Raw genomic sequence first — 25,338 nt, 5'->3', positions numbered from 1 at the left:
TGTGATTTGTTGATTAGCTAAGACTTAAGAACAAAATAATTGGATTGTACTATGCAAAAGACGAAAATAAACATGTATGCATGAGGTTTTGATCAATGGCAAAAGCAAAAGACAGGCACTTTCAATGAAATATATATATGAATATGTTGTTGGGGATCAATTTCATCTTATCCACTCTCATATATTTTAGGAATTCGACATTCAAGTCATCATTGTTAATGCCACTCTCTAAATTACCTTGTCAAGAAGGCCTATCCCTAATTACGAGTTCATACAATTCCTAGCATTCCTAGTAATTAGTTCTTTTAGCACAGGAGCTTAACGACAACCAATATAATATTGGGAGTAATTCCCCGGATCTAGACTTCCCCGTACGTTCCCGTATCGACAAAATAAATAATCATGCATTGAATGAGTTAAACAAAGCAAGCCTTGAGCAAAGAGGAAAAACCCTAACTAATGATGAAAGAAAGCATAAGTCTTAGATTAAGATGCAAGCACAAATTCCATATATGAGAGCTTCAAAAGATTACATTGATTCCCCAACAAACATACAAGGTTTAGTTCACCATATTCATGGTGAACCTAGATGAACAATAATGAAAGAATGAAAGATAAAACCCTAGAAAGGTGAAGAGGTAGCCTGAGCATCCAAGATCCTCCTTCAAAGGGGTGGAAGAGAGAGTGTTTGCTTCGTTTCTGCCAAAGATACAAACCCTAGGACTTCCTAAAGCTTATATACTATTCTAAAATTACAGAAAATTCAGGCCCAAACCCATAAGTGTGCCGCTCAGCGGTAAAGTACCGCTCAGCGGTGAGTGCGTGAGTTGTTTCTTCCCCTCAGCGGCCATTTTGCCATTCAGCGGATCTCCCGTGAGCTCCTGAGTGCCGCTCAGCGGTAAACTGCCGCTGAGCGGTAACTTCGACTTCTCCTTTTGCACTTTTTGATGTCTTTTCTGATTCCATCTCTCTCCTTCTTCACTTCTTTCACTAAATTCACCTTAAAACCTGCACACAAAAACACTGAAATCAAGCATAAACCTGTCGAGCTCTCTTATTTATTAAAATATGAATAAAAGCATGATTTCAAGCTAGTTTCTAAGTGTAAAGGTTGCTTTTAGTATCAATTTTAAGCATGAAAATAACAGTTTTTCAACTGTTATCAGCACTTTACCGCTGAGCGGCACACTTATGGGCTTGGGCCTAAATTTTCTGTAATTTTAGAATAGTATATAAGCTTTAGGACGTCCTAGGGTTTGTATATTTGGCAGAAACGAAGCAAACACTCTCTCTTCCACCCCTTTGAAGGAGGATCTTGGATGCTCAGGCTACCTCTTCACCTTTCTAGGGTTTTATCTTTCATTCTTCCATTATTATTCATCTAGTTTCACCATGAATATGGTGAACTAAACCTTGTATGTTTGTTGGGGAATCAATGTAGTCTTGTGAAACTCTCATATATGGAATTTGTGTTTACATCTTATATTTAAGACCTATGCTTTCTTTCATCATTAGTTAGGGTTTTTCCTCTTTGCTCAATGTTTGCTTTGTTTATCTCATTCAATGCATGATTATTGATTTTGTCGATACGGGAACGTACGGGGAAGTCTACATCCGGGGAATTTCTCCCAATAGTATATTGGTTGTTGATGGACAAATTTATGAACACCGAAATATGGCACCATAACTTATTTTTCAATCGGCAAGTATGACCGAATCGTTCAAGTAATAAACTTGGTAAGACCAAGTATCGTTCTTCCCAAAGGACTCACTGCCTAGTTTAGTTGTGTGGTTTATTGATTAGCTAAGACTTAAAGACGAAATATTTGGATTTTATATGCAAAAGACGAAAATTAAATATGTATGCATGAAGTTTTTGATCAATGGCAAAAGCAAAAGATAAACACTTTCAATGAAATATATGTATGAATATGTTGTTGGGGGTCAATTTCATCTTATCCACTCTCATATATTTTAGGAATTCAACATTCAAATCATCATTGTTAATGCCACTCTCTAAAGTACCTTTCAAGAAGGCTTCTCACTAATCACGAGTTCATACAATTCCTAGCATTCCTAATGATTAGTTCATAAGTGCAGGAGCTTAACGACAACCAATGTGATATTGGGAGAAATTCCCTGGATCTAGACTTCCCCGTACGCACCCGTATCGACAAAACCAATAATCATGCATCGAATGAGTTAAACAATGCAAGCATTACGCAAAGAGGAAAAACCCTAACTAATGATGAAAGAAAGCATAGATCTTAAATAAAAGATGTAAAAACAAATTCCATATATGAGAGCTTCAAAAGATTACATTGATTCCCCCAACAAACATACAGAGTTTAGTTCACCATATTCATGGTGAACCTAGATGAATAATAATGAAAGAATGAAAGAGATAGAAAAACCCGAGAAAGAGAAGAGGAGAGCCGTCACCATCTCCCAATCTACCCTCAAGGGGTGAAAAATGTGTTTCTACTTCCTCCCAGCCAAAGATACCTAACCCTAGGAAACCCTAAAGCTTATATATTATTCGTAAATTACAGAATATTAGGTCCAAGCCCATTAAAGTGCCGCTCAGCGGTAAAATACCGCTCAGCGGTAAGTGCGTGTCACGTTTCTTCCCCTCAGCGGCCATTTTGCCCCTCAGCGGTCCTCCCGTGAGCTCCTGAGTGCCGCTCAGCGGTAGCTGCCGCTGAGCGGTGACTTCGGCTTCTTCTTTTGCACTTTTTGATGTCTTTTCTAATTCCATATCTCTCCTTCTTCACTTCTTTCACCAAATTCACCTTAAAACCTGCACAAAAACACTGAAATCAAGCATAAACCTGTCCAGCTCTCTTATTTCTGAAAATATGAAGAAAAGCATGATTTGAAGCTAGTTTCTAAGTATAAAGGTTGCTTTTAGTATCAATTTTAAGCATGAAAATAACAGTTTTTCAACTGTTATCACAACCCGAAACTTAGAACTTTGCATGTCCTCAAGCAAACAAGATGTAACTCCATCTTCAACCAATTCATATGATGGTTCACTTCATTCAAAAATCTTCTTTTCAAGATAAGTAAAAACATCAATCAAACTTATGATCAAGATTTCAATTAAGATGTGCACATGCTTTAGTGTTTCACAAAATCAGTTAATACCCAACAAATGCTCTTTTTCATGAATGACCAATCAATTAAGCATGGACGTTCATGTGCTAATGGAATATTTCCTCACTAGGTAAGGTATTTCACTCAACACACAAGTGTATAAAAGGTAATCACTCATTCACTCTACTATCACAATGTTCTCTGAATCAACTTTGCCTTTCATTTTACCACAATCAAAAACATTCACAAGCATGCATCATCACAAGGACTTTTCAATGGCTTATAATGTGGCTGGGCTAACAAGAAAATTGGTTTTTTCTGGATCACAAAATCCTTGAGTTAAGAGAATCATAACAACACAATCATCTTATTCATTCCCAAATTTCTTTTGCCTTTGCATTGAGCTTTGCTTCTTTTTCTTTTCTCTTCTTTTTCTTTGCATATTCTTATTTTTTAGCTCTTAGCTCAATGCTTTTCATGTTTTTCCCAACAACCCCAAACTTAAACATTTAACAATATCACACAAGATCTTCTACTTAACTCAAGGTAAAGATTTTCAATCAAGGGTTTCAGTGTATGTTCAAGGCTAAGGGTTCAAAAGGATAGAACACAAAGTGTTCTCTTTTAGTGGGCTAATTTTACGAATTTGGCCAATAAAAAGGTTTCCAACAAACGGCCTTGATCATATGATGCAAAACAAGCAATTGATTCAATCATAGAAAACCTGGGCAAAATCATTCATACTTTCAAAGTAATAGCATTCAACAATAACAACTCTAGAGCTCAAAACCTCACATATAAGCTCATTCACATTTGACATACACATCCTGCTTAATTTCACAATCACAATCATGATATCATGCATTTGTTCACAAAGCTTGTGAATCACCTGTATAAGCATTTTAATGTGCACATCATCTCAACATCAATCAATCAATAAGCATCATTCAGTATTACTTATCACACAATCATAGTTAATAGCAAACCATCATCAAACCAGGTGTTCAATAGAGTACATCAAACCCTAATCTAAAAACAAAAACAAATAAGTTCAGAAAACTTAAACCACAAAAGCATAATCATATGATAGCATTTATCAGTAAATGCTATCTCAGCTCCTCATCAATCTGAGCTGTCCTCTATATCTTCTTCTTCCTCCTTATCTTCATCATCTTCAAATGCATCATCATCATCAGCTTCATCTTCTTCCATCTCTCTAGCTGAAGCTTCAGCTGCTCCAGCTCCTCCTCCATGCACTGGTTCCTCTGGCCAAGCTACCACATTATGGAATTCATCCATAGTCCACCTGTGTGCTGGAGGTGTATCATACATCCCAACAATCATCTCAGCAGTGGCCACCTGCCCTATATTAACATTCAAGTTTCTGATAGCACAGTAGATGAAGAATGCCCTGCTGAGAGTAATATCTGACACATGTGAACATGGCTGAATGTTGGCATGAGAAAACGTCATCCAATACTTTGCAAGAGGAGTCAAATCCGTCCTCCTAATGTTAACCACTGAGCCAGATCTATTCCTTTGGAAGTGTCCTCCAGGTATACACAATACTCTCTCCACATCCTCATAATCAGCACCTTCCTCCATGCAAAGAGCAAACTGGCACTGCTCACCAGCCCATACAGTGTCCAGGAAGTTATTAATAGAATCAGGATCATACCTAATAGCATGGCCTCTGACATAGCCCAAATAATTCTCAGCTGGATAATCACCAATCTTCTTTGCATTGGTGTAAAATTCCTTTACCACAGCTATGTTGGCAGGTGCAGGATAAGTGGCTAGCTTTCCCCAGTCATTCCCTAAAACTTGCTCCCCAAATTGAGGAGCAAAGTTAGGTATCATTCCAACCTTTCTCTCCATTAGAAGTCTCCTGTCCTGAACCACTTTAAAGTGCTTCTCATGTTTCCTAGAGAGGAACCTGCTAGAGTGGGGTTGCTCTGGTTCCTTTTCCTTCCTCTTGGTTGCCATGGTTTTCAATCTTTTTCCTGAAGAGGATGCCATTTCTACATTCAAAACACAAATACAAAACCACAGAACATGATGTTAATCATTAGTAAAACACAAAACACAACTCCTTTCGAAGCTAAACCACCGCTGAGGGCCAGAATTTCCCCTCAGCGCCACCAGTACCACATTCCAGATCACAAAAAAACAGAAAAACCAAATCTGGCAGAGTGCCGCTCAGCGGCAGTTTACCCCTCAGAGGTAACTCTGCAGATTTTTGAAAAACCTGTTTTAAAGCTTTCCTAACTCCACCCAAATGCAATTTTCAGTTTTCCAGTTCATAATCATGTAGTTTAGTCGGTTCAAACATCAAATATATCATCAAATCATGCATAGAAATCAAAACCCCTAAATATTCATGCTTTGACAATCACATTCAAATTCAAGAACCCTAGAATGAACAAAATGCATTTTACTTACTTGGGTGGAGATACTAGATGCAATAAGAATGCTTCCAAGCTAAGATACTCTCTTCCAACCCCAAACTTGAATGGAACACTAGTGAGCAAGTGAGTGGAAGAGAAATTTTCAAGAGGAAAAAATGAAAAGATGTGGAAAACCTTGGAAAAGGTATGTGGAAGTGTTTGTGCAGAGAAGAGCCTGGATAGAAAACCTAAATCGCAGCTTGGGGTATAAAAATACCCTAATGGGCTCGGGTCCCGCTAAGGGGAAACTAAAGCCCATCTGCGAGAGTACCGGTCAGCGGTAAGTTACCGCTCAGCGGCACTTTCGTGATGTGCTCTTCTCCTTCTTTTCTTAACCTACGTGCCTCCCATACATGCCCCTCACTGGTTCCCTGCAATTCAATGTTTAAAATGCTTATGCAAACCCTAACTAAAATAAACAAACAGAAATATTCAATCAACTGGGTTGCCTCCCAGGTAGCGCTTGTTTAACGTCACGAGCCTGACCCAAAATCCACCAACACCCATCAGTAGGTGCAAAATTTTCTTACCAACACCCATTGATGGACAAATTTATGAACACCAAAATATGATGTCACAAACTTGTTTTCAATCGGCAAGTATGACCGAATCGTTCAAGTAATAAACTTGGTTAGACCAAGTATCGTTCTTCCCAAAGGACTCACGGCCTAGTTTAGTTATGTGGTTTCTTGATTAACTAAGACTTACAAACGAAATATTTGGGGTTTAAGATGCAAGACAGAAAATAAACATGTATGCATGAAGTTTTGATCAATGGCAAAAAGCAAAAGATAAACACTTTCAATGATATTAATGTATGAATATGTTGTTGGGGGTCAATTTCATCTTATCCACTCTCATATATTTTAGGAATTCAACATTCAAATCATCATTGTTAATGCCACTCTCTAAAGTACCTTTCTAGAAGGCTTCTCCCTAATCACGAGTTCATACAATTCCTAGCATTCCTAATGATCAGTTCATAAGTGCAGGAGCTTAACGACAACCAATATCATATTGGGAGAAATTCCCCGGATCTAGACTTCCCCGTACGTGCCCGTATCGACAAAACCAATAATCATGCATCGAATGAGTTAAACAATGCAAGCATTAAGCAAAGAGGAAAAACCCTAACTAATGATGAAAAGAAAGCATAAGTCTTAATTAAAAGATGTAAAAACAGATTCCATATATGAGAGTTTCACAAGATTACATTGATTCCCCAACAAACATACAGAGTTTAGTACACCATATTCATGGTGAACCTAGATGAATTACAATGAAAGAATGAAAGAATAAACCCTAAAAAGGTGAAGAGGAAGCCTCAGCATCCAAGATCCTTCTTCAAAGGGGTGGAAGAGAGAGTGTTTGCTTCGTTCCAGCCAGAGATGCCTAACCCTAGGAAACCCTAAAGTTTATATATCATTCGTAAATTACAAAAAGTCAAGTCCAAGCCCATTAAAGTGCCGCTCAGCAGTAAAATACCGCTCAGCGGTGAGTGCGTGACTTGTTTGCTCCCCTCAGCGGCCATTTTGCCCCTCAGCGGACCTCCCGCAAGCTCCTGAGTGCCGCTCAGCGGTAAACTGCCGCTGAGCGGTGACTTCGGCTTCTCCTTTTGCACTTTTTATTGTCTTTTCTGATTTCAACTCTCTCCTTCTTCACTTCTTTCACCAAATTCACCTTAAAACCTGCACAAAAACACTGAAATCAAGCATAAACCTGTCCAGCTCTCTTATTTCCAAAAATATAAAGAAAAGCATGATTTCAAGCTAGTTTCTAAGTGTAAAAGTTGCTTTTAGTGTCAAATTTAATCATAAAAATAACAGTTTTTCAACTGTTATCACAACCCCAAACTTAAAACTTTGCTTGTCCTCAAGCAAATAAGATGTAACTCAATCTTCAACCAATTCATATGATGGTTCACTCATTCAAAAATCCTCTTTTTCAAGATGAGTAACAACTTCACTCAAACTTATGACCAAGAGTTTAATCAAGATGTCCACATGTTTTAGTGTTCACAAAGTCATTTAAATTCCAACAAATGCTATTCTCATGAATGATCAATCAATTAAGCATGGATGTTCATGTGTTCATGTAATATTTCCTCACTAAGTCAAGTGTTTCACTCACACTCAAGTGTATAAGAGATGATCACTCATTCACTCTACTATCACAATGTCACATGAATCAAATTTGCCTTTCATTTTACCACAATCAAAAACATTCACAAGCATGCATCATCACAAGGACTTTTCTATGGCTTATAATGTGGCTGGGATAACAAGAAAATTGGTTTTTCTGGATCACAAAATCCTTGAGTTAAGAGAATCATACAACACAATCATCTTATTCATTCCCAACTTTCTTTTGCCTTTGCATTGAGCTTTGCTTCTTTTTCTATTCTTTTCTTTTTCTTTGCATATTCTTACTTTTTAGCTCTTAGCTCAATGCTTTTCATGTTTTCCCAACAACCCCAAACTTGAACAGATAACAATACCACACAAGATCTTCTAATTAACTCAAGGTAAAGATTTTCAATCAAGGGTTTTTAGTGTATATTCAAAGCTAAGGGTTCAAAGGATAGAACACAAAGTGTTCTTTTTTTAGTGGGCTAATTTTTATAAATTTGGCCAATAAAAAGGTTCCCAACAAACGGCCTTGATCATATGATGCAAAACAAGCAATTGATTCAATCATAGAAAACCTAGGCAAAACCATTCATGCTTTCAAAGTAATAGCATTTAACAATAACAACTCTGGAGCTCAAAACCTCACATATATGCTCATTCACATTTGACATACACATCCTGCTTAATTTCACAATCACAATCATGATATCATGCATTTGTTCACAAAGCTTGTGAATCACCTATATAAGCATTTTAATGTGCACATCATCTCAACATCAATCAATCATAAGCATCATTCAGCATTACTTATCACACAATCACAGTTAATAGCAAACCATCACAAGAAACCAGGTTTCAATTAGAGTACATCAAACCCTAATCTAAAAAAAAAAAAAAAAAAAAAAAAACAAATAAGTTCAGAAAACTTAAACCACAAACATAAGCACATGATAGCATTCATCAGTAAATGCTATCTCAGCTCCTCATTAATCTGAGTTGTCCTCTGTATCTTCCTCTTCCTCCTCCTCTTCAGCATCTTCAAATGCATCATCATCATCAGCTTCATCTTCTTCCATCTCTCTAGCCGAAGCTTCAGCTGCTCCAGCTCCTCCTCCATGCACTGGCTCCTCTGGCCAAGCTACCACATTATGGAATTCATCCATAGTCCACCTGTGGGCTGGAGGTGTATCATACATCCCCACAATCATCTCAGCAGTGGCCACCTGCCCTCTGTGAATGGACTGCAGCTGAGCCCCTATAAGAGACATATACGTGTCCCTCATCTGGAATGGCTCTGCTTCATGTGTCTCAGCAGATGTCTGGCTCTGTGCTGGCCCTCTCTCTCTACGAGCACGGCGTGGTGGAACTGGTTGAGCTGCATCATCACCTCCACAGTACTGTCTATAGTAGGCCTCATCAATAGCTTTTCTTGGCCTCTCAAAAGGTGGAGCAGAAGTGTCCACCCCAGCTATCTTGCAAAGGTGCGTGATCAAAGAAGGATGTCCTAGTAGTGCTTTGTTGTTTGAAGTATTGGCGCACACACTAATCTCATCAGCTATCACCTGCCCAATATTAACATTCAAGTTTCTGATAGCACAGTAGATGAAGAATGCCCTACTGAGAGTAATATCTGACACATGTGAACATGGCTGAATGTTGGCATGAGAAAACGCCATCCAATACTTTGCAAGAGGAGTCAAATCTGTCCTCCTAATGTTAACCACTGAGCCAGATCAATTCCTTTGGAAGTGTCCTCCAGGTATACACAGTACTCTCTCCACATCCTCATAATCAGCACCTTCCTCCATGCAAAGAGCAAACTGGCACTGCTCACCAGCCCATACAGTGTCCAGAAAGTTATTAATTGAATCAGGATCATACCTGATAGCATGGCCTCTGACATAGCCCAAATAATTCTCAGCTGGATAATCACCAATCTTCTTTGCATTGGTGTAAAATTCCTTAACCACAGCTATGTTGGCAGGTGCAGGATAAGTGGCTAGCTTTCCCCAATCATTCCCTAACACTTGCTCTCCAAACTGTGGAGCAAAGTTAGGTATCTGATGAACCAATATTTTCCTCACTTCACTTAGTTTAATGTGCTAGAATTAGTTGGGGAATTATGCTTAAACGTCCGGTATTTTCCTGTTTTTCCTAATTGTGCTTAATTTGATCGGAAATTCTTATTTTAACTAATTTGAATTATCTGAGCTTATTATTTTGCATTATTAATTACGGGAAAATTTTGGATAACTTTTTGGGACATTTGAAAGCTAAATGAGAAATGGCAATTGAGCCAATGCATCTTAGCCATTTTTATTTTCGCTGGCTGCCGCGTGAATGTTGTGTCAACTTGTGTGTCTTCGTTTGAGTTCAATTCTTATCCGTTTTCCATGCAATTTTTTTTCATAGTTTCGTCTGGATGTCTATTTTAACATATAGTTTTTACTTTGTTCAAATTCATTCTGTGCTGTTCCCAGTATTTATTTTACTCTCATATGTCAGTCCAGTGATTACTGCTGTTTGTGTCAACTTGTGTGTCTTCGTTTGAGTTCAATTCTTATCCGTTTTCCATGCAATTTTTTTTCATAGTTTCGTATGGATGTCTATTTTCACGTATAGTTTTTATTTTGTTCAAATTCGTTCTGTGTTGTTCCCAGTATTTTTTTTACTCCCCTATGTCATTCCAATGCTTGCTGTTTGAGTGATTTCTAATCTGTTGCATTGTTTGCTTGTTGTTTAGTAATTGTGGTGGCTGGAATTGATCATTGGATGATGCTAAGACCTCCCAACACTCTTAACCAAGTCCTTTAATTCTTGAATTTTAAGAAGCAAAATGGAAGGGCCCACATAGAAGCACACGGCCCACACTTAGGAGGTGGCATCCAGCAAGGGGTATCCACGTCCAGCAAGCATGTGGTGGCAAAAAGAAGAAGCTGTCCAGCAGCTTAGAAGTCCAGCAGCAAGCGGATGCACGTTGGAGAGCTCCAAGCCAGCAGCTTTGAATTGGTACAACAGGCCCACACTTCTTCACGCTTCCAGTAGCTTTGGTGTGCACATGGAGGCATCAGAAAAAGGATGGAGGTGCAGCGGCCCACGCGGGAGAAAGTTGGTGTGACCTAGTAGGGGAAGAACTGGAGAAAAAAGAAAGGCACTGGAAATATGGAAGGCTACGGGTGAAGGCACTAGGTAGAAGCCGCCAACGGAGAGAGCTTTTCTTTTGGAAAGCAATTTTTTTGTATGAATCTCTCGGGGGAGTCTTTGGATTTAAGCTCCACCCGCCACTTGTTTTGAGTTTTTTTTTTTTCTACTTTTGAACGTTTCTTTTGAAGAGCTTTCTTGAGCGTTGTTTTGAGCACGGTGAATGAGGGGAGAGACGAACGTGAGGAAGCGTGGAGCTTTTATTTATTTTTTTTTTCTTTTGGATTTAAGAAATTAACCGCCACTCTCTCGGATGGGGTTCTAGAGGCTTTTGCTTTGAACATTTTATGGAGTTTTTGAATGGTATTCACGGAGGCATATTTTTGAATGAAAGCTTTTACGCTATTTTATGGATGAAAAAGTGTTACTTTCTATGTTGCTGATTACACATGGTCCTTTGCATTTCTTTTGGTTCAAGCATTTTATTTATTGAATTTTTCATTTTATCAATTAAAGCCCAGCATTGTCCCATCACAGTGATGGCTTAGAAATGAAAAGTGCATCCCATTTGTGAGCAGCAGACACGTCCCACGGAGAGGGGATTTTATTTCATCTTTTGGCTTGTTTTCAATGAAAGAAAAGAGGAGTTGTTTTCACTTAGGAATATGCAAAAGCTGTGAGTAATGTTTAGGAAGTAGTGTCACGTGAAATGGGAGAAAAAGTTTATGTTTTCTTATTTCTTTTGTCTTAGGATATTTTACATTATATGTGGAATTGCTTGTCATCTTTTCAATTGAGTGTTACATTTTAATAGACCAATTTGTGTTGGGATATTTATTTATTGTAGAGTTCGGTTTAATATTTTCTTTTACTTTAATGTTATTTATTTTGTTAGGTTGTGATATTTTAGTTGTAATGTTAGGTTAAGTAAGTTATGTTGGTCATTAGAGATATTACATTGCTTTCTTGAGATTTTCGGACTGTTCTTGTGTTTGTTCTGCTTTGCTTATCGGTGTTTTAATTTAGTTCATTTTGAATCACATGAAACATTTTCAAACCCCCCCCTAAGTGTTTAGATCTGAGACTGAACCCAAAATTGGTCCTTGAGAGACGACCTAGGAGTCACTTCCTAGTACTGTACTGCATTCTTTATGCACAACTTTTGTGGGAGGTGCGACCCTCTCATCAAAATGGCGCCGTTGCCGGGGACCAACGGTTCAGTCTTAGGTTTTTGTTGTGTTAGTGTGTGTCGTGTTTTGTCTTACATTGTGATGTGATGTTCTGTTTTGTGTGTGCGTGTCGCATGTTCAATTGTGTTGTGTTTTGTTTGTTTCGTAATTTTTAGCATTTCCTTTCTACCTTTCCTCTTCTCTTTCCATGTCTACCTATTTTGATTTTGTGAATACTGCTTATTCTGCCAATGCCTCTGATTACGATTCTCCTTCTGCATGTTACTCTGATTGTGATTCATATTCTGCTGATTTTTATGCTGAGAACAATATGACTCATCCTCCAACTTCTGAGAGTTCTCTTCGGGAGCCAGTTTCACTTAACGAGGATGATGTTCATTGCGTTCTCACTTCTGGACTGATAAATTTGCTGCCTAAGTTTCATGGTTTTACAGGAGAATGCCCACATAGACATTTGGAGGAGTTCCACATCATGTGCTCTTCAGTGAAACCTTCACATGTCCCTGATGATCACATTTTCTTGAGGGCATTTCCGCATTCATTACAAGGAGTAGCAAGGGATTGGCTTTATTGTCTTCCTTCAGGGTGTATCACTTCTTGGGAAGATCTTAAGCGATTGTTCTTGGATGAATTCTTCCCTGCTCAGTATGGTTACAACAACGATTCTGGATGGAATGACACTAGTTTGGGATGGTATGATGCTCCACAGCAATATCAGGAAGCACCATCTCAGAATGCTTTTATGCCTCCACCAGTCCAGCAATACCAGAGTCAACAACATGATGCTCCTGTCCAAATAGCTCCTCAGCCTTCTACTTCTGAGCCTACATTGCAGGAGTTGTTGGAGCAGATGACCATGCAGAACCTTCAGTTTCAGCAAGAGAACATGCAGTTTCAGCAGGAAATAGGAGCTGCCATTCAGAATATGACTGATCAGATAGGGCAGATGGCCACTCAACTCACTGAGGAACAGTCTCAAGATTCAGAGTTACCATTTCAGACTGTTCAGATTTCAGATGATGTTAGTGTCATCCACATAGGAGATGGGGAGCAGAGTCATGCGTTTACTACTGTGCCACCTACTCTCCCACCTTCAAATGTCCCTATTCTTGCGATTGAGGAGATACATCCTGATGATGATTTGGAGGACCAGGAAAGTATAAGCAGAAATTGTGAGCCAGGTAGACCACTTTCATATTCCACCACTTTACCAATCTTCAGGGAAGTGGAGGTAAACATACCTCAATTTGATTATGTTGATGATTATGCTGTTGAGGGGTATGTTGATGATTATATTGTTGATGAGAATGTTTCTAATTCTCCCTCTATGCATGATGAGAACCACTTTTTGCTATCACATCAAAATGTTTATTCTCCATGCACTGAGCATGAATCTGAGTCTGTTGTTGATATTGCTTTTGAATTTGAAACTGATTCATGTTCTGAGAGTATATTTGTTGTTCAGCCTGTTACACTGGGATTGGGTGTTATACCCCTGCGTGTCAATTCTTTGGAGCCACAATGTACTAACCATGTTGCAGGAGGTACATATGAATTTGACCAACAAACACCCACAGTGGAAGACAAGGGTGCTTACATACACAATAGTTTGAATATCAATAGGCACCGGCTGAACCCACTCATCAACAATCTTTGCTTCTTAGATCCAACTGTGGAAGACATTTCCCTGCTAGATCAAATCTGGAGGATGAAGAAATTCTTCCTCAAAACTTCCCTGCTGGATCCTATGACGGAAGACATCTCCCTACAAGTCCAAAATTGGCAACTGCCACCATGACCAGGGGAGTTTTCTTTTTCCCTTCTCCCCCTTTCCCTACTTTTATTGCACTTGTCCATGATCTGTTGACTATTATGATTTCTGATCTTATGCTTATGACACATTGAGGACACTGTGTAGTTTAAGTGTGGTCTATTGGGGGAGATTTTTATTTTTCTTTGTTAGTTTTTGTTTTCTTGGTTAAATTTTTTCTTTTCTAGGTTGTTTTTGTTTTATCTTGTATACAATTTTGCATGATTCTCTTCATTTCTGGACTGTGTTAAAGTTGTAGACTCATCTTTCACTTCACTTTATTGATACTTATTGGTTTGAAATCCCTTGCTTTTCTTTGCTTGGGAAGATGATTATGATGTTTGAGAGGTTGAATTGATTGTGACAATTATCCTGTGTGAGATTTGAGCCACTTTATGTTCTTTCTTGTGTGTGATATGTCTCTTGATTGCTTGCACATATGCCTTGGCTTGACTCTTGTTGAAAATTCTTGATTGATATGCATGTTTGGAAGTGATAAAGGCAGTTTTGTTCTTGAGCCTCTCTAGCCAAATAAGCCTACCTTATTGTGATCCTTTGATAACCCTTTTGAGCCTGTACTTTCCCCATTTCTTTGTTTTGAAGCTCATACACTAGCCCTAAGTGAAAAACCATGTTTAACTTAACCTTAGGGAATTTTGGAGCTTTGGAAGTGTTTTGGGAACAAGTGTGGTCTTCTTGGGGATTCTGATGAATTGGCTAGTTGGTTCCTCTTGTTTTGTTTCGTAAATATATGTGTATCTTGTCTCTTGAAATTGTGTGCTGAATAGAGAAAAGAAAAGAGACAGGATGAAAAAAAAAAGAGAGTAGAAAAATAGAAAAAAATTGTGAATAATTATGAATAATGGAGTCAAGAAGAGGATGGAATTAGAGGTTGTGGGTGTGTTTGAATGTGTTTACACTTGTTCCCCATTGCTCCTCTGTTCCTTATGGTTTGTAGCTTCTTATCCAGATATATCCTGCCTTGTCCTTGGCCCCATTGCAACCATGAAAAGACCTTTTGATTTGAACATGCGTATGTGCTTGAGTGTTGATATTAGAGGCTTGCCAAGTCTGTTGTTGTTTGCTTTCTTGAGTGCATTGAGTTGAAATTGCTTACCGTAGACACTTGAGAGAAACACTGACAGTGCATCTGTGAGGCTCTGTTACTTTTGATTCACCTCTTGAACTGATTGATCATTTTGTCCTGTCTTGAATTGCTTGGAAGATTACATGAGTATCTGCTTTCTTCGATTTTGTGTTGGATATTGTCTACTTCTTTTCTCTGTCCAGATTTATTGAGGATTGTGTAAATTTTGTTTGTTTCCTTGTGAGTCTTTATTTTCTGTGTGTCGACGTTGTGTCACCTTCTTAAAAGTCCTTTGACCTATTCCCTGATTTGCGTCTTGATTTTGCCCAGGAGTGCAAAAGACTAAGTGTGGTCTATTTTGATGAACCAATATTTTCCTCACTTCACTTAGTTTAATGTGCTAGAATTAGTTGGGGAATTATGCTTAAACGTCCGGTATTTTCCTGTTTTTCCTAATTGTGCTTAATTTGATCGGAAATTCTTATTTTAACTAATTTGAATTATCTGAGCTTATTATTTTGCATTATTAATTACGGGAAAATTTTGGATAACTTTTTGGGACATTTGAAAGCTAAATGAGAAATGGCAATTGAGCCAATGCATCTTAGCCATTTTTATTTTCGCTGGCTGCCGCGTGAATGTTGTGTCAACTTGTGTGTCTTCGTTTGAGTTCAATTCTTATCCGTTTTCCATGCAATTTTTTTTCATAGTTTCGTCTGGATGTCTATTTTAACATATAGTTTTTACTTTGTTCAAATTCATTCTGTGCTGTTCCCAGTATTTATTTTACTCTCATATGTCAGTCCAGTGATTACTGCTGTTTGTGTCAACTTGTGTGTCTTCGTTTGAGTTCAATTCTTATCCGTTTTCCATGCAATTTTTTTTCATAGTTTCGTATGGATGTCTATTTTCACGTATAGTTTTTATTTTGTTCAAATTCGTTCTGTGTTGTTCCCAGTATTTTTTTTACTCCCCTATGTCATTCCAATGCTTGCTGTTTGAGTGATTTCTAATCTGTTGCATTGTTTGCTTGTTGTTTAGTAATTGTGGTGGCTGGAATTGATCATTGGATGATGCTAAGACCTCCCAACACTCTTAACCAAGTCCTTTAATTCTTGAATTTTAAGAAGCAAAATGGAAGGGCCCACATAGAAGCACACGGCCCACACTTAGGAGGTGGCATCCAGCAAGGGGTATCCACGTCCAGCAAGCATGTGGTGGCAAAAAGAAGAAGCTGTCCAGCAGCTTAGAAGTCCAGCAGCAAGCGGATGCACGTTGGAGAGCTCCAAGCCAGCAGCTTTGAATTGGTACAACAGGCCCACACTTCTTCACGCTTCCAGTAGCTTTGGTGTGCACATGGAGGCATCAGAAAAAGGATGGAGGTGCAGCGGCCCACGCGGGAGAAAGTTGGTGTGACCTAGTAGGGGAAGAACTGGAGAAAAAAGAAAGGCACTGGAAATATGGAAGGCTACGGGTGAAGGCACTAGGTAGAAGCCGCCAACGGAGAGAGCTTTTCTTTTGGAAAGCAATTTTTTTGTATGAATCTCTCGGGGGAGTCTTTGGATTTAAGCTCCACCCGCCACTTGTTTTGAGTTTTTTTTTTTTCTACTTTTGAACGTTTCTTTTGAAGAGCTTTCTTGAGCGTTGTTTTGAGCACGGTGAATGAGGGGAGAGACGAACGTGAGGAAGCGTGGAGCTTTTATTTATTTTTTTTTTCTTTTGGATTTAAGAAATTAACCGCCACTCTCTCGGATGGGGTTCTAGAGGCTTTTGCTTTGAACATTTTATGGAGTTTTTGAATGGTATTCACGGAGGCATATTTTTGAATGAAAGCTTTTACGCTATTTTATGGATGAAAAAGTGTTACTTTCTATGTTGCTGATTACACATGGTCCTTTGCATTTCTTTTGGTTCAAGCATTTTATTTATTGAATTTTTCATTTTATCAATTAAAGCCCAGCATTGTCCCATCACAGTGATGGCTTAGAAATGAAAAGTGCATCCCATTTGTGAGCAGCAGACACGTCCCACGGAGAGGGGATTTTATTTCATCTTTTGGCTTGTTTTCAATGAAAGAAAAGAGGAGTTGTTTTCACTTAGGAATATGCAAAAGCTGTGAGTAATGTTTAGGAAGTAGTGTCACGTGAAATGGGAGAAAAAGTTTATGTTTTCTTATTTCTTTTGTCTTAGGATATTTTACATTATATGTGGAATTGCTTGTCATCTTTTCAATTGAGTGTTACATTTTAATAGACCAATTTGTGTTGGGATATTTATTTATTGTAGAGTTCGGTTTAATATTTTCTTTTACTTTAATGTTATTTATTTTGTTAGGTTGTGATATTTTAGTTGTAATGTTAGGTTAAGTAAGTTATGTTGGTCATTAGAGATATTACATTGCTTTCTTGAGATTTTCGGACTGTTCTTGTGTTTGTTCTGCTTTGCTTATCGGTGTTTTAATTTAGTTCATTTTGAATCACATGAAACATTTTCAAACCCCCCCCTAAGTGTTTAGATCTGAGACTGAACCCAAAATTGGTCCTTGAGAGACGACCTAGGAGTCACTTCCTAGTACTGTACTGCATTCTTTATGCACAACTTTTGTGGGAGGTGCGACCCTCTCATCAGTATCATTCCAACCTTTCTCTCCATCAGAAGTCTCCTGTCCTGAACCACCCTAAAGTGCTTCTCATGTTTTCTAGAGAGGAACCTGCTAGATTGGGGTTGCTCTGGTTCTTTTTCCTTTCTCTTGGTTGCCATGGTTTTCAATCTTTTTCCTGATGAGGATGCCATTCCTACATTCAAAACACAAACAAAACCACAGAACATGATGTTAATCATTAGTAAAACACAGAACACAACTCCTTTCGAAGCTAAACCACCGCTGAGGGCCAGAATTCCCCCTCAGCGCCACCAGTACCACATTCCAGATCACACAAAACCAGAAAAATCAAATCTGGCAGAGTGCCGCTCAGCGGCAGTTTACCCCTCAGCGGTAACTCTGCAGATTTTTGAAAAACCTATTTTAAAGCTTTCCTAACTCCACCCAAATGCAATTTTCAGTTTTCCAGTTCATAATCATGCAGTTTAATCGGTTCAAACATAAAATATATCATCAAATCATGCCAAGAAATCAAAACCCCTAAATCTTCATGCTTTGACCATCATATTCAAAATCAAAACCCTAGAATGAACAAAATGCATTTTACTTACTTGGGTGGAGATACTAGATGCAATGAGAATGCTTCCAAGCTAGAATGCTCTCTTCCAACCCCAAACTTTGATGGCACACTTGTGAAAAAGTGAGTAGAAGAGAAATTTTCTTAAGAGGGAAGAGTGAAAAGATGTGGAAAACCTTGGAGAAGGTATGTGGGAGCGTTTGTGCAGAGAAAAATCTGAAAGTGTGAAAGAATACGCAGCTTAGGGTTTAAAAATACCCTAATGGGCTCGGGTCCCGCTAAGGGGAACTAAAACCCAATCTGCGAGAGTACCGCTCAGCGGTAAAGTACCGCTCAGCGGCACTTTCGTGATGTGTTCTTCTCCTTCTTTTCTTAGCTTACCCTAGGTGCCTTCTACTCATGCCTCTCACTTGCTCCCTGCAATTCAATGTTCAAAATGCTTATGCAAACCCTAACTAAAACAAATCAACAAAAATATTCAATCAACTGGGTTGCCTCCCAGGTAGCGCTTGTTTAACGTCACGAGCCTGACCCAAAATCCACCATCACCCTTCAGTAGGTGCAAAATTTTCTTACCAACACCCATCAGTAGGTGTTACAGCCATTGTATCCTTCAGTAGATACTTAACCACCTAGCATCCTTCAGTAGATGCTATATCCAACAAAATAAATACAAAAATAATGTCCACAAATTAAAAATTACAAAACCAAAATAAAATCAAAAGTTCTTAAATCAACTGGGTTGCCTCCCAGCAAGCGCTCTTTTAACGTCATTAGCTTGACCCAAGCTCAAGTTCCTTCTTCTTTTTCTTCTTTCTACTGAACTTCTTCAAAAATTTGATCAAACCGGGAACCTGTTGCAATGTCTCAATCATAGGAACTTTAATCTCCAATTTCTTGAAGATTTCCATAAAGCACTTGAATTTCTTTTCCTTCCTATGATTCTTCTTTAGATGAGGATGGGATTTTTCATATGATTCCTTCTTCTTTCCTCTCATCTTCTTTTTCTTCCTTTTTCTCTCCCTAAATTTTCTCTTTTTCTTTTCTTTTATTTTTTTCTTCCCTTTTCTTTTTCTCCTCAACTTCTTTATTTTCACACAAATTTTCTGTCTCTCTTCTCTCTCAACCACTTCTTTTTCTTTTTCTTCATCTTTATCTTTCTCACTCAACTCTTCTTTCTCTTTTCTCTCTACCCTTTCCTCATCTCCCTTTAATTTTTCCTCATCAAGAATCTTGTCACTTTCAGTGATAATGACTTGCCCTTCCTCCTTAAGGTTAACTTCAGTATTAACATCATCATTCAATCTCTGATTGATGTAACGAAGTTGCATCTCCATTCTTTTACATGATTCTTCAATGCTTTTCTGAGTAGAGTCGGAATTTTTCAAAAATCGTTGAAGGGTGTCCTCCAACCTATCCAAACTTCCTGATAGAAAGGGTTGTTGCTGCCATTGTTGTTGTGGTTGGTTCTCAAATTGTCCAGCAGCTTGCCAAAATTGGCTTTGATCCATGCTTGAGTGAGGTTCCCACCAGTAGTTGAGTTTACTTTGGTGGAATTGAGTGCCCATATAGTTAAAGTCTTGACCAAATTGCATTCTGCAGACATTAGGCACAAAACCCTAAAAACAATTGTTAGCACAAAAAGATAGAGAAAAAAAAATCAAAGGATATAATTGAAAATATAAGAAGATAGGAAATAAAAACAGAAAAATAAAAACAGAAAAATAAAATAAAATAAAATAAAATACAAACAGAAAATAAAATAAAATAAAATAAAATCTAATCTAATCAAATAAAATCAAATCAAATAAAATAAAATAAAAAACAGAAAACAGAAAAACAGAAAACAAAAAAAAATAAAATAAAATAAAATCAAATCAAATCAAATAAAATACAAACTGAAAAATATAAACAGAAAAATAAAATAAAATAAAAAAAAATTCGAAATTTAAATTAAAAATAAAAAAATAAGTCAAAGATAATCAATAATCACACAAATTAACCAGTTAAACCAGAGTCCCCGGCAACGGCGCCAAAAACTTGATGGACAAATTTATGAACACCAAAATATGATGTCAAAAACTTGTTTTCAATCGGCAAGTATGACCGAATCGTTCAAGTAATAAACTTGGTTAGACCATGTATCATTCTTCCCAAAGGACTCACGGCCTAGTTTAGTTATGTGGTTTCTTGATTAACTAAGACTTACAAACGAAATATTTGGGGTTTAAGATGCAAGACAGAAAATAAACATGTATGCATGAAGTTTTGATCAATGGCAAAAAGCAAAAGATAAACACTTTCAATGATATTAATGTATGAATATGTTGTTGGGGGTCAATTTCATCTTATCCACTCTCATATATTTTAGGAATTCAACATTCAAATCATCATTGTTAATGCCACTCTCTAAAGTACCTTTCTAGAAGGCTTCTCCCTAATCACGAGTTCATACAATTCCTAGCATTCCTAATGATCAGTTCATAAGTGCAGGAGCTTAATGACAACCAATATCATATTGGGAGAAATTCCCCGGATCTAGACTTCCCCGTACGTGCCCGTATCGACAAAACCAATAATCATGCATCGAATGAGTTAAACAATGCAAGCATTAAGCAAAGAGGAAAAACCCTAACTAATGATGAAAGAAAGCATAAGTCTTAATTAAAAGATGTAAAAACAGATTCCATATATGAGAGCTTCAAAAGATTACATTGATTCCCCAACAAACATACAGAGTTTAGTTCACCATATTCATGGTGAACCTAGATGAATTACAATGAAAGAATGAAAGAATAAACCCTAAAAAGGTGAAGAGGAAGCCTCAGCATCCAAGATCCTCCTTCAAAGGGGTGGAAGAGAGAGTGTTTGCTTCGTTCCAGCCAAAGATACCTAACCCTAGGAAACCCTAAAGCTTAAATACCATTCGTAAATTACAAAAAATTAGGTCCAAGCCCATTAAAGTGCCGCTCAGCGGTAAATTACCGCTCAGCGGTAAGTGCGTGTCTTGTTTTCTCCCCTCAGCGGCCATTTTGCCCCTCAGCGGATCTCCCGTGAGCTCCTGAGTGCCGCTCAGCGGTAAACTGCCGCTGAGCGGTGACTTCGGCTTCTCCTTTTGCACTTTTTGATGTCTTTTCTGATTTCATCTCTCTCCTTCTTCACTTCTTTCACCAAATTCACCTTAAAACCTACACAAAAACACTGAAATCAAGCATAAACCTGTCCAGCTCTCTTATTTCCAAAAATATAAAGAAAAGCATGATTTCAAGCTAGTTTCTAAGTGTAAAAGTTGCTTTTAGTGTCAATTTTAATCATAAAAATAACAGTTTTTCAACTGTTATCACCCATCAGCAGGTGTTACAAACATAGTATCCTTCAGTAGATACTTAACCACCTTAGCATCCTTCAGTAGATGCTATTTCCAACAAAATAATTACAAAAATAATGTTCACAATTTAAAAATTACAAAACCAAATCAAAAGTCTTTAAATCCACTGGGTTGCCTCCCAGCAAGCGCTCTTTTAACGTCATTAGCTTGACCCAATAAAGTTCAAGTTCCATCTTCTTTATAGTTGTTGTTGTCATTCCACCAACTTCTCAGCTGTTTCCTTTGAACTGTCTTGGTTCTTCTAGAATATGGAGACTCTATCTCTATCATCTCCTTCTCTTTAAAACCCTTCACAACCCACAACTTGTTCTTGATTCTTATAGGTGTTCCAAGTTGGAGTTTTCTTTTCTCCCAGTCACTAGGAATTTTTTCTCCTCTTCCAGTCTCTTCTTCCTTGGGTACCTTAAACAACAAACAATGGTTACCTGCAACCTTCAGACTTTCATCTTTATGGCTAGTCATGGGTGCATCTCGAAATGCAGCTTTATAACTAGCCTCTTCCTCCTTTGCTTGCGTCTCATCTTTGAAGACGTCTACCACCACTCTCTCCTCTCTGTCTTGGAGCACCACTATACCTTCATTTACATCAATGATAGCCCTGGCCGTTTTCATAAACGGTCTTTGATAACAGTTGAAAAATTGTTATTTTTATGATTAAAATTGACACTAAAAGCAACCTTTACACTTAGAAACTAGCTTGAAATCATGCTTTTCTTCATATTTTTAGAAATAAGAGAGCTGGACAAGTTTATGCTTGATTTCAGTGTTTTTGTGTAGGTTTTAAGGTGAATTTGGTGAAAGAAGTGAAGAAGGAGAGAGATGAAATCAGAAAAGACATCAAAAAGTGCAAAAGGAGAAGCCGAAGTCACCGCTCAGCGGCAGTTTACCGCTGAGCGGCACTCAGGCACTCACGGGAGATCCGCTGAGGGGCAAAATGGCCGCTGAGGGGAGAAAACAAGACACGCACTTACCGCTGAGCGGTAATTTACCGCTGAGCGGTAATTTACCGCTGAGCGGCACTTTAATGGGCTTGGACCTAATTTTTTGTAATTTACGAATGGTATTTAAGCTTTAGGGTTTCCTAGGGTTAGGTATCTTTGGCTGGAACGAAGCAAACACTCTCTCTTCCACCCCTTTGAAGGAGGATCTTGGATGCTGAGGCTTCCTCTTCACCTTTTTAGGGTTTATTCTTTCATTCTTTCATTGTAATTCATCTAGGTTCACCATGAATATGGTGAACTAAACTCTGTATGTTTGTTGGGGAATCAATGTAATCTTTTGAAGCTCTCATATATGGAATCTGTTTTTACATCTTTTAATTAAGACTTATGCTTTCTTTCATCATTAGTTAGGGTTTTTCCTCTTTGCTTAATGCTTGCATTGTTTAACTCATTCGATGCATGATTATTGGTTTTGTCGATACGGGCACGTACGGGGAAGTCTAGATCCGGGGAATTTCTCCCAATATGATATTGGTTGTCGTTAAGCTCCTGCACTTATGAACTGATCATTAGGAATGCTAGGAATTGTATGAACTCGTGATTAGGGAGAAGCCTTCTAGAAAGGTACTTTAGAGAGTGGCATTAACAATGATGATTTGAATGTTGAATTCCTAAAATATATGAGAGTGGATAAGATGAAATTGACCCCCAACAACATATTCATACATTTATTTCATTGAAAGTGTTTATCTTTTGCTTTTTGCCATTGATCAAAACTTCATGCATACATGTTTATTTTCTGTCTTGCATATTAAACTCTAAATATTTCTTCTTTAAGTCTTAGCTAATCAAGAAACCACATAACTAAACTAGGCCGTGAGTCCTTTGGGAAGAACGATACTTGGTCTTACCAAGTTTATTACTTGAACGATTCGGTCATACTTGCCGATTGAAAAACAAGTTTGTGACATCATAATTTGGTGTTCATAAATTTGTCCATCAGTCTTCCAAGTATGATAGGTATCTTCTCTGTCTCCATCTTCATCACCACAAAGTCTGCCAAGAACTGAAGTTTGCCAAGAACTGAAGTTTGCCAACACAAACTATAATGTCCTCTACAATCCCACATGGCTCCTTTGAAGATCCATCGGCCATTACTATTTTAACCTTTGCAGGTTTCACTTTAACATTGCCGATTTGCTCCAGTAAAGAGTAAGGTATCAAGTTAACACTTGAACCTAAATCAAGGAGAGCTTTCTTCACCTTTTTCTTCCCTATGGTACAAGGGATAGAAAAACTACCTGGATCTAATGCTTTAGGAGGGAATGGCTCTTTCTTAACAGATATACACGCTTTTGCCTCATCATCTCTACGTCTTTTCTTTGTAGAGATCTCTTCATCAGATTTTGTGTAAACTGCGATTTGCTGTAGAATCTGTTCCCAGGGTGCTTCATTATCCACCATTCTGAATAATTCTGTGAAGTCCATTTGTTTCCCTTGATGGATTGGAAAAGGAAAAGTATTTTTGCTCTCTATTTCTTTTCTTTCTTCTGTTTCTCCTTCTTCTAACTCAATTATCTCTTCATTCACACTCTTTACCACCTTGCACTCTTCTCTGGGGTTAACCTCAGTATTAGCCCCAAAATTTCTATTTGGCCTTTCTTCCAATTGCTTGGTAATCTGACCCATTTGAATCTCCAAATTCTTTATAGCAGCTTCAGTGCTCTTTTGAGAAGATTCAGTTTTCTGTATGAATTGCTGAAGAGTATCTTTTCCAACCTTATTGATCTTTCATTAAGCATAGATAACTGTTGCCAAAAGGTTGGTTGCTGTTGCTGCTTATTATATTGACTAGCTTGCCCAGTTTGTCCTTGACCAATGCTTGGGTGTGGTTTCCACCCTTGATTGTAATTCCCTTGACGGTATGGAAATTGATTGGCCATGAAATTAACATCCTCTACGGCTCCAACTGGAAAAGCACATTGACCATTGATATGGTCACCTCCACATAATTCGCACAACTGGGTTTGTACCTGTGCAGCAGTTTTTAACTCTTTAGGTAATTGTGCAAGAGTTTTAGTCAGAGTCTCCAGCTGTTGAGTTAGAATTTTATTTTGAGCTAGCAAGGCATCATGTGTCTGTAATTGAAGAACCCCTTTTTGTTGCATAGGAGCTCCTCTCTCACTGTGCAGCTCATTATCACTAGTAGCCATATTGTCAATGATTTCTATAGCTTCCTCTGGAGTTTTCCATTTGATATTTCCTCCTGCTGAGGCGTCAAGCATCATCTTGGTTTGTGAACCAAGCCCTCCAAGGAAAGTTAAGACTACTTCCTGTTCTTCAAAGCCATGCGTGGGTGTTTTTCTTAGTAGACTTTTGTATCTATCCCATGCATGCCCCAGTGATTCTTCCATGCCCTGCTTAAATGAAGATATCTCTTGCTTGCCTTTTGTCACCTTTGATTGTGGAAAGTACTTGTTCAAAAACTTTGTTACCACTGCTTCCCACTCTGTGAAACTTCCTTCTGGGAAAGAATTCAACCATAGCTTAGCATTGCCTCCCAATGAGAAAGGAAACAAACTAAGTTTGATCGCTTCATCTGGCACCCCATTAATTTTGACTGTGTTGCAAATCTCATTGAAGGTAGTAAGGTGCTCATATGGGCTTTCATGAGATAACCCATTAAATTGATTGCTTTTCACCAGTTGGATTAGTGCTGGTTTGACCTCCATGTTAGCTGCATTGACTCTTGGTCTAGCTATGCTGTTAAAGTGCTGAGGTCCCGCTATATTGGTGTAATCAACAAGAGTTCTTCTGATATTATTGTTCTCCATATTTTCTGTGCTATGAACAGAACCTTGTGGTGATGGTTGCAATAGAGTTTCCGGAGGAGGAAAAAGTTCTCTAGATGTTCGGATTCTTCTCCTCCG

General features: G+C 38.2%; 1 protein-coding gene across 1 annotated transcript; it reads left to right on the top strand.

Annotated features, from left to right (window-relative positions):
- Window positions 1-9,739: 9,739 nt before the first annotated feature.
- On the top strand, window positions 9,740-16,760 carry LOC148193156 (uncharacterized). Its single transcript, XM_088099015.1, has one exon. It carries the CDS (start codon window positions 12,191-12,193, stop codon window positions 13,799-13,801), a length of 1,611 nt encoding a protein of 536 aa, XP_087955141.1. The 5' UTR covers window positions 9,740-12,190; the 3' UTR covers window positions 13,802-16,760.
- Window positions 16,761-25,338: the final 8,578 nt, after the last annotated feature.

Source organism: Vigna umbellata, chromosome 9 (assembly GCF_029865625.1).
Source record: "Vigna umbellata cultivar VRB3 chromosome 9, Vumbellata_1.0, whole genome shotgun sequence".
Taxonomy (NCBI): domain Eukaryota; kingdom Viridiplantae; phylum Streptophyta; class Magnoliopsida; order Fabales; family Fabaceae; genus Vigna; species Vigna umbellata.
Note: the sequence above shows the minus strand (reverse complement) of the source record. Positions and strands in the feature narration are given on the sequence as shown.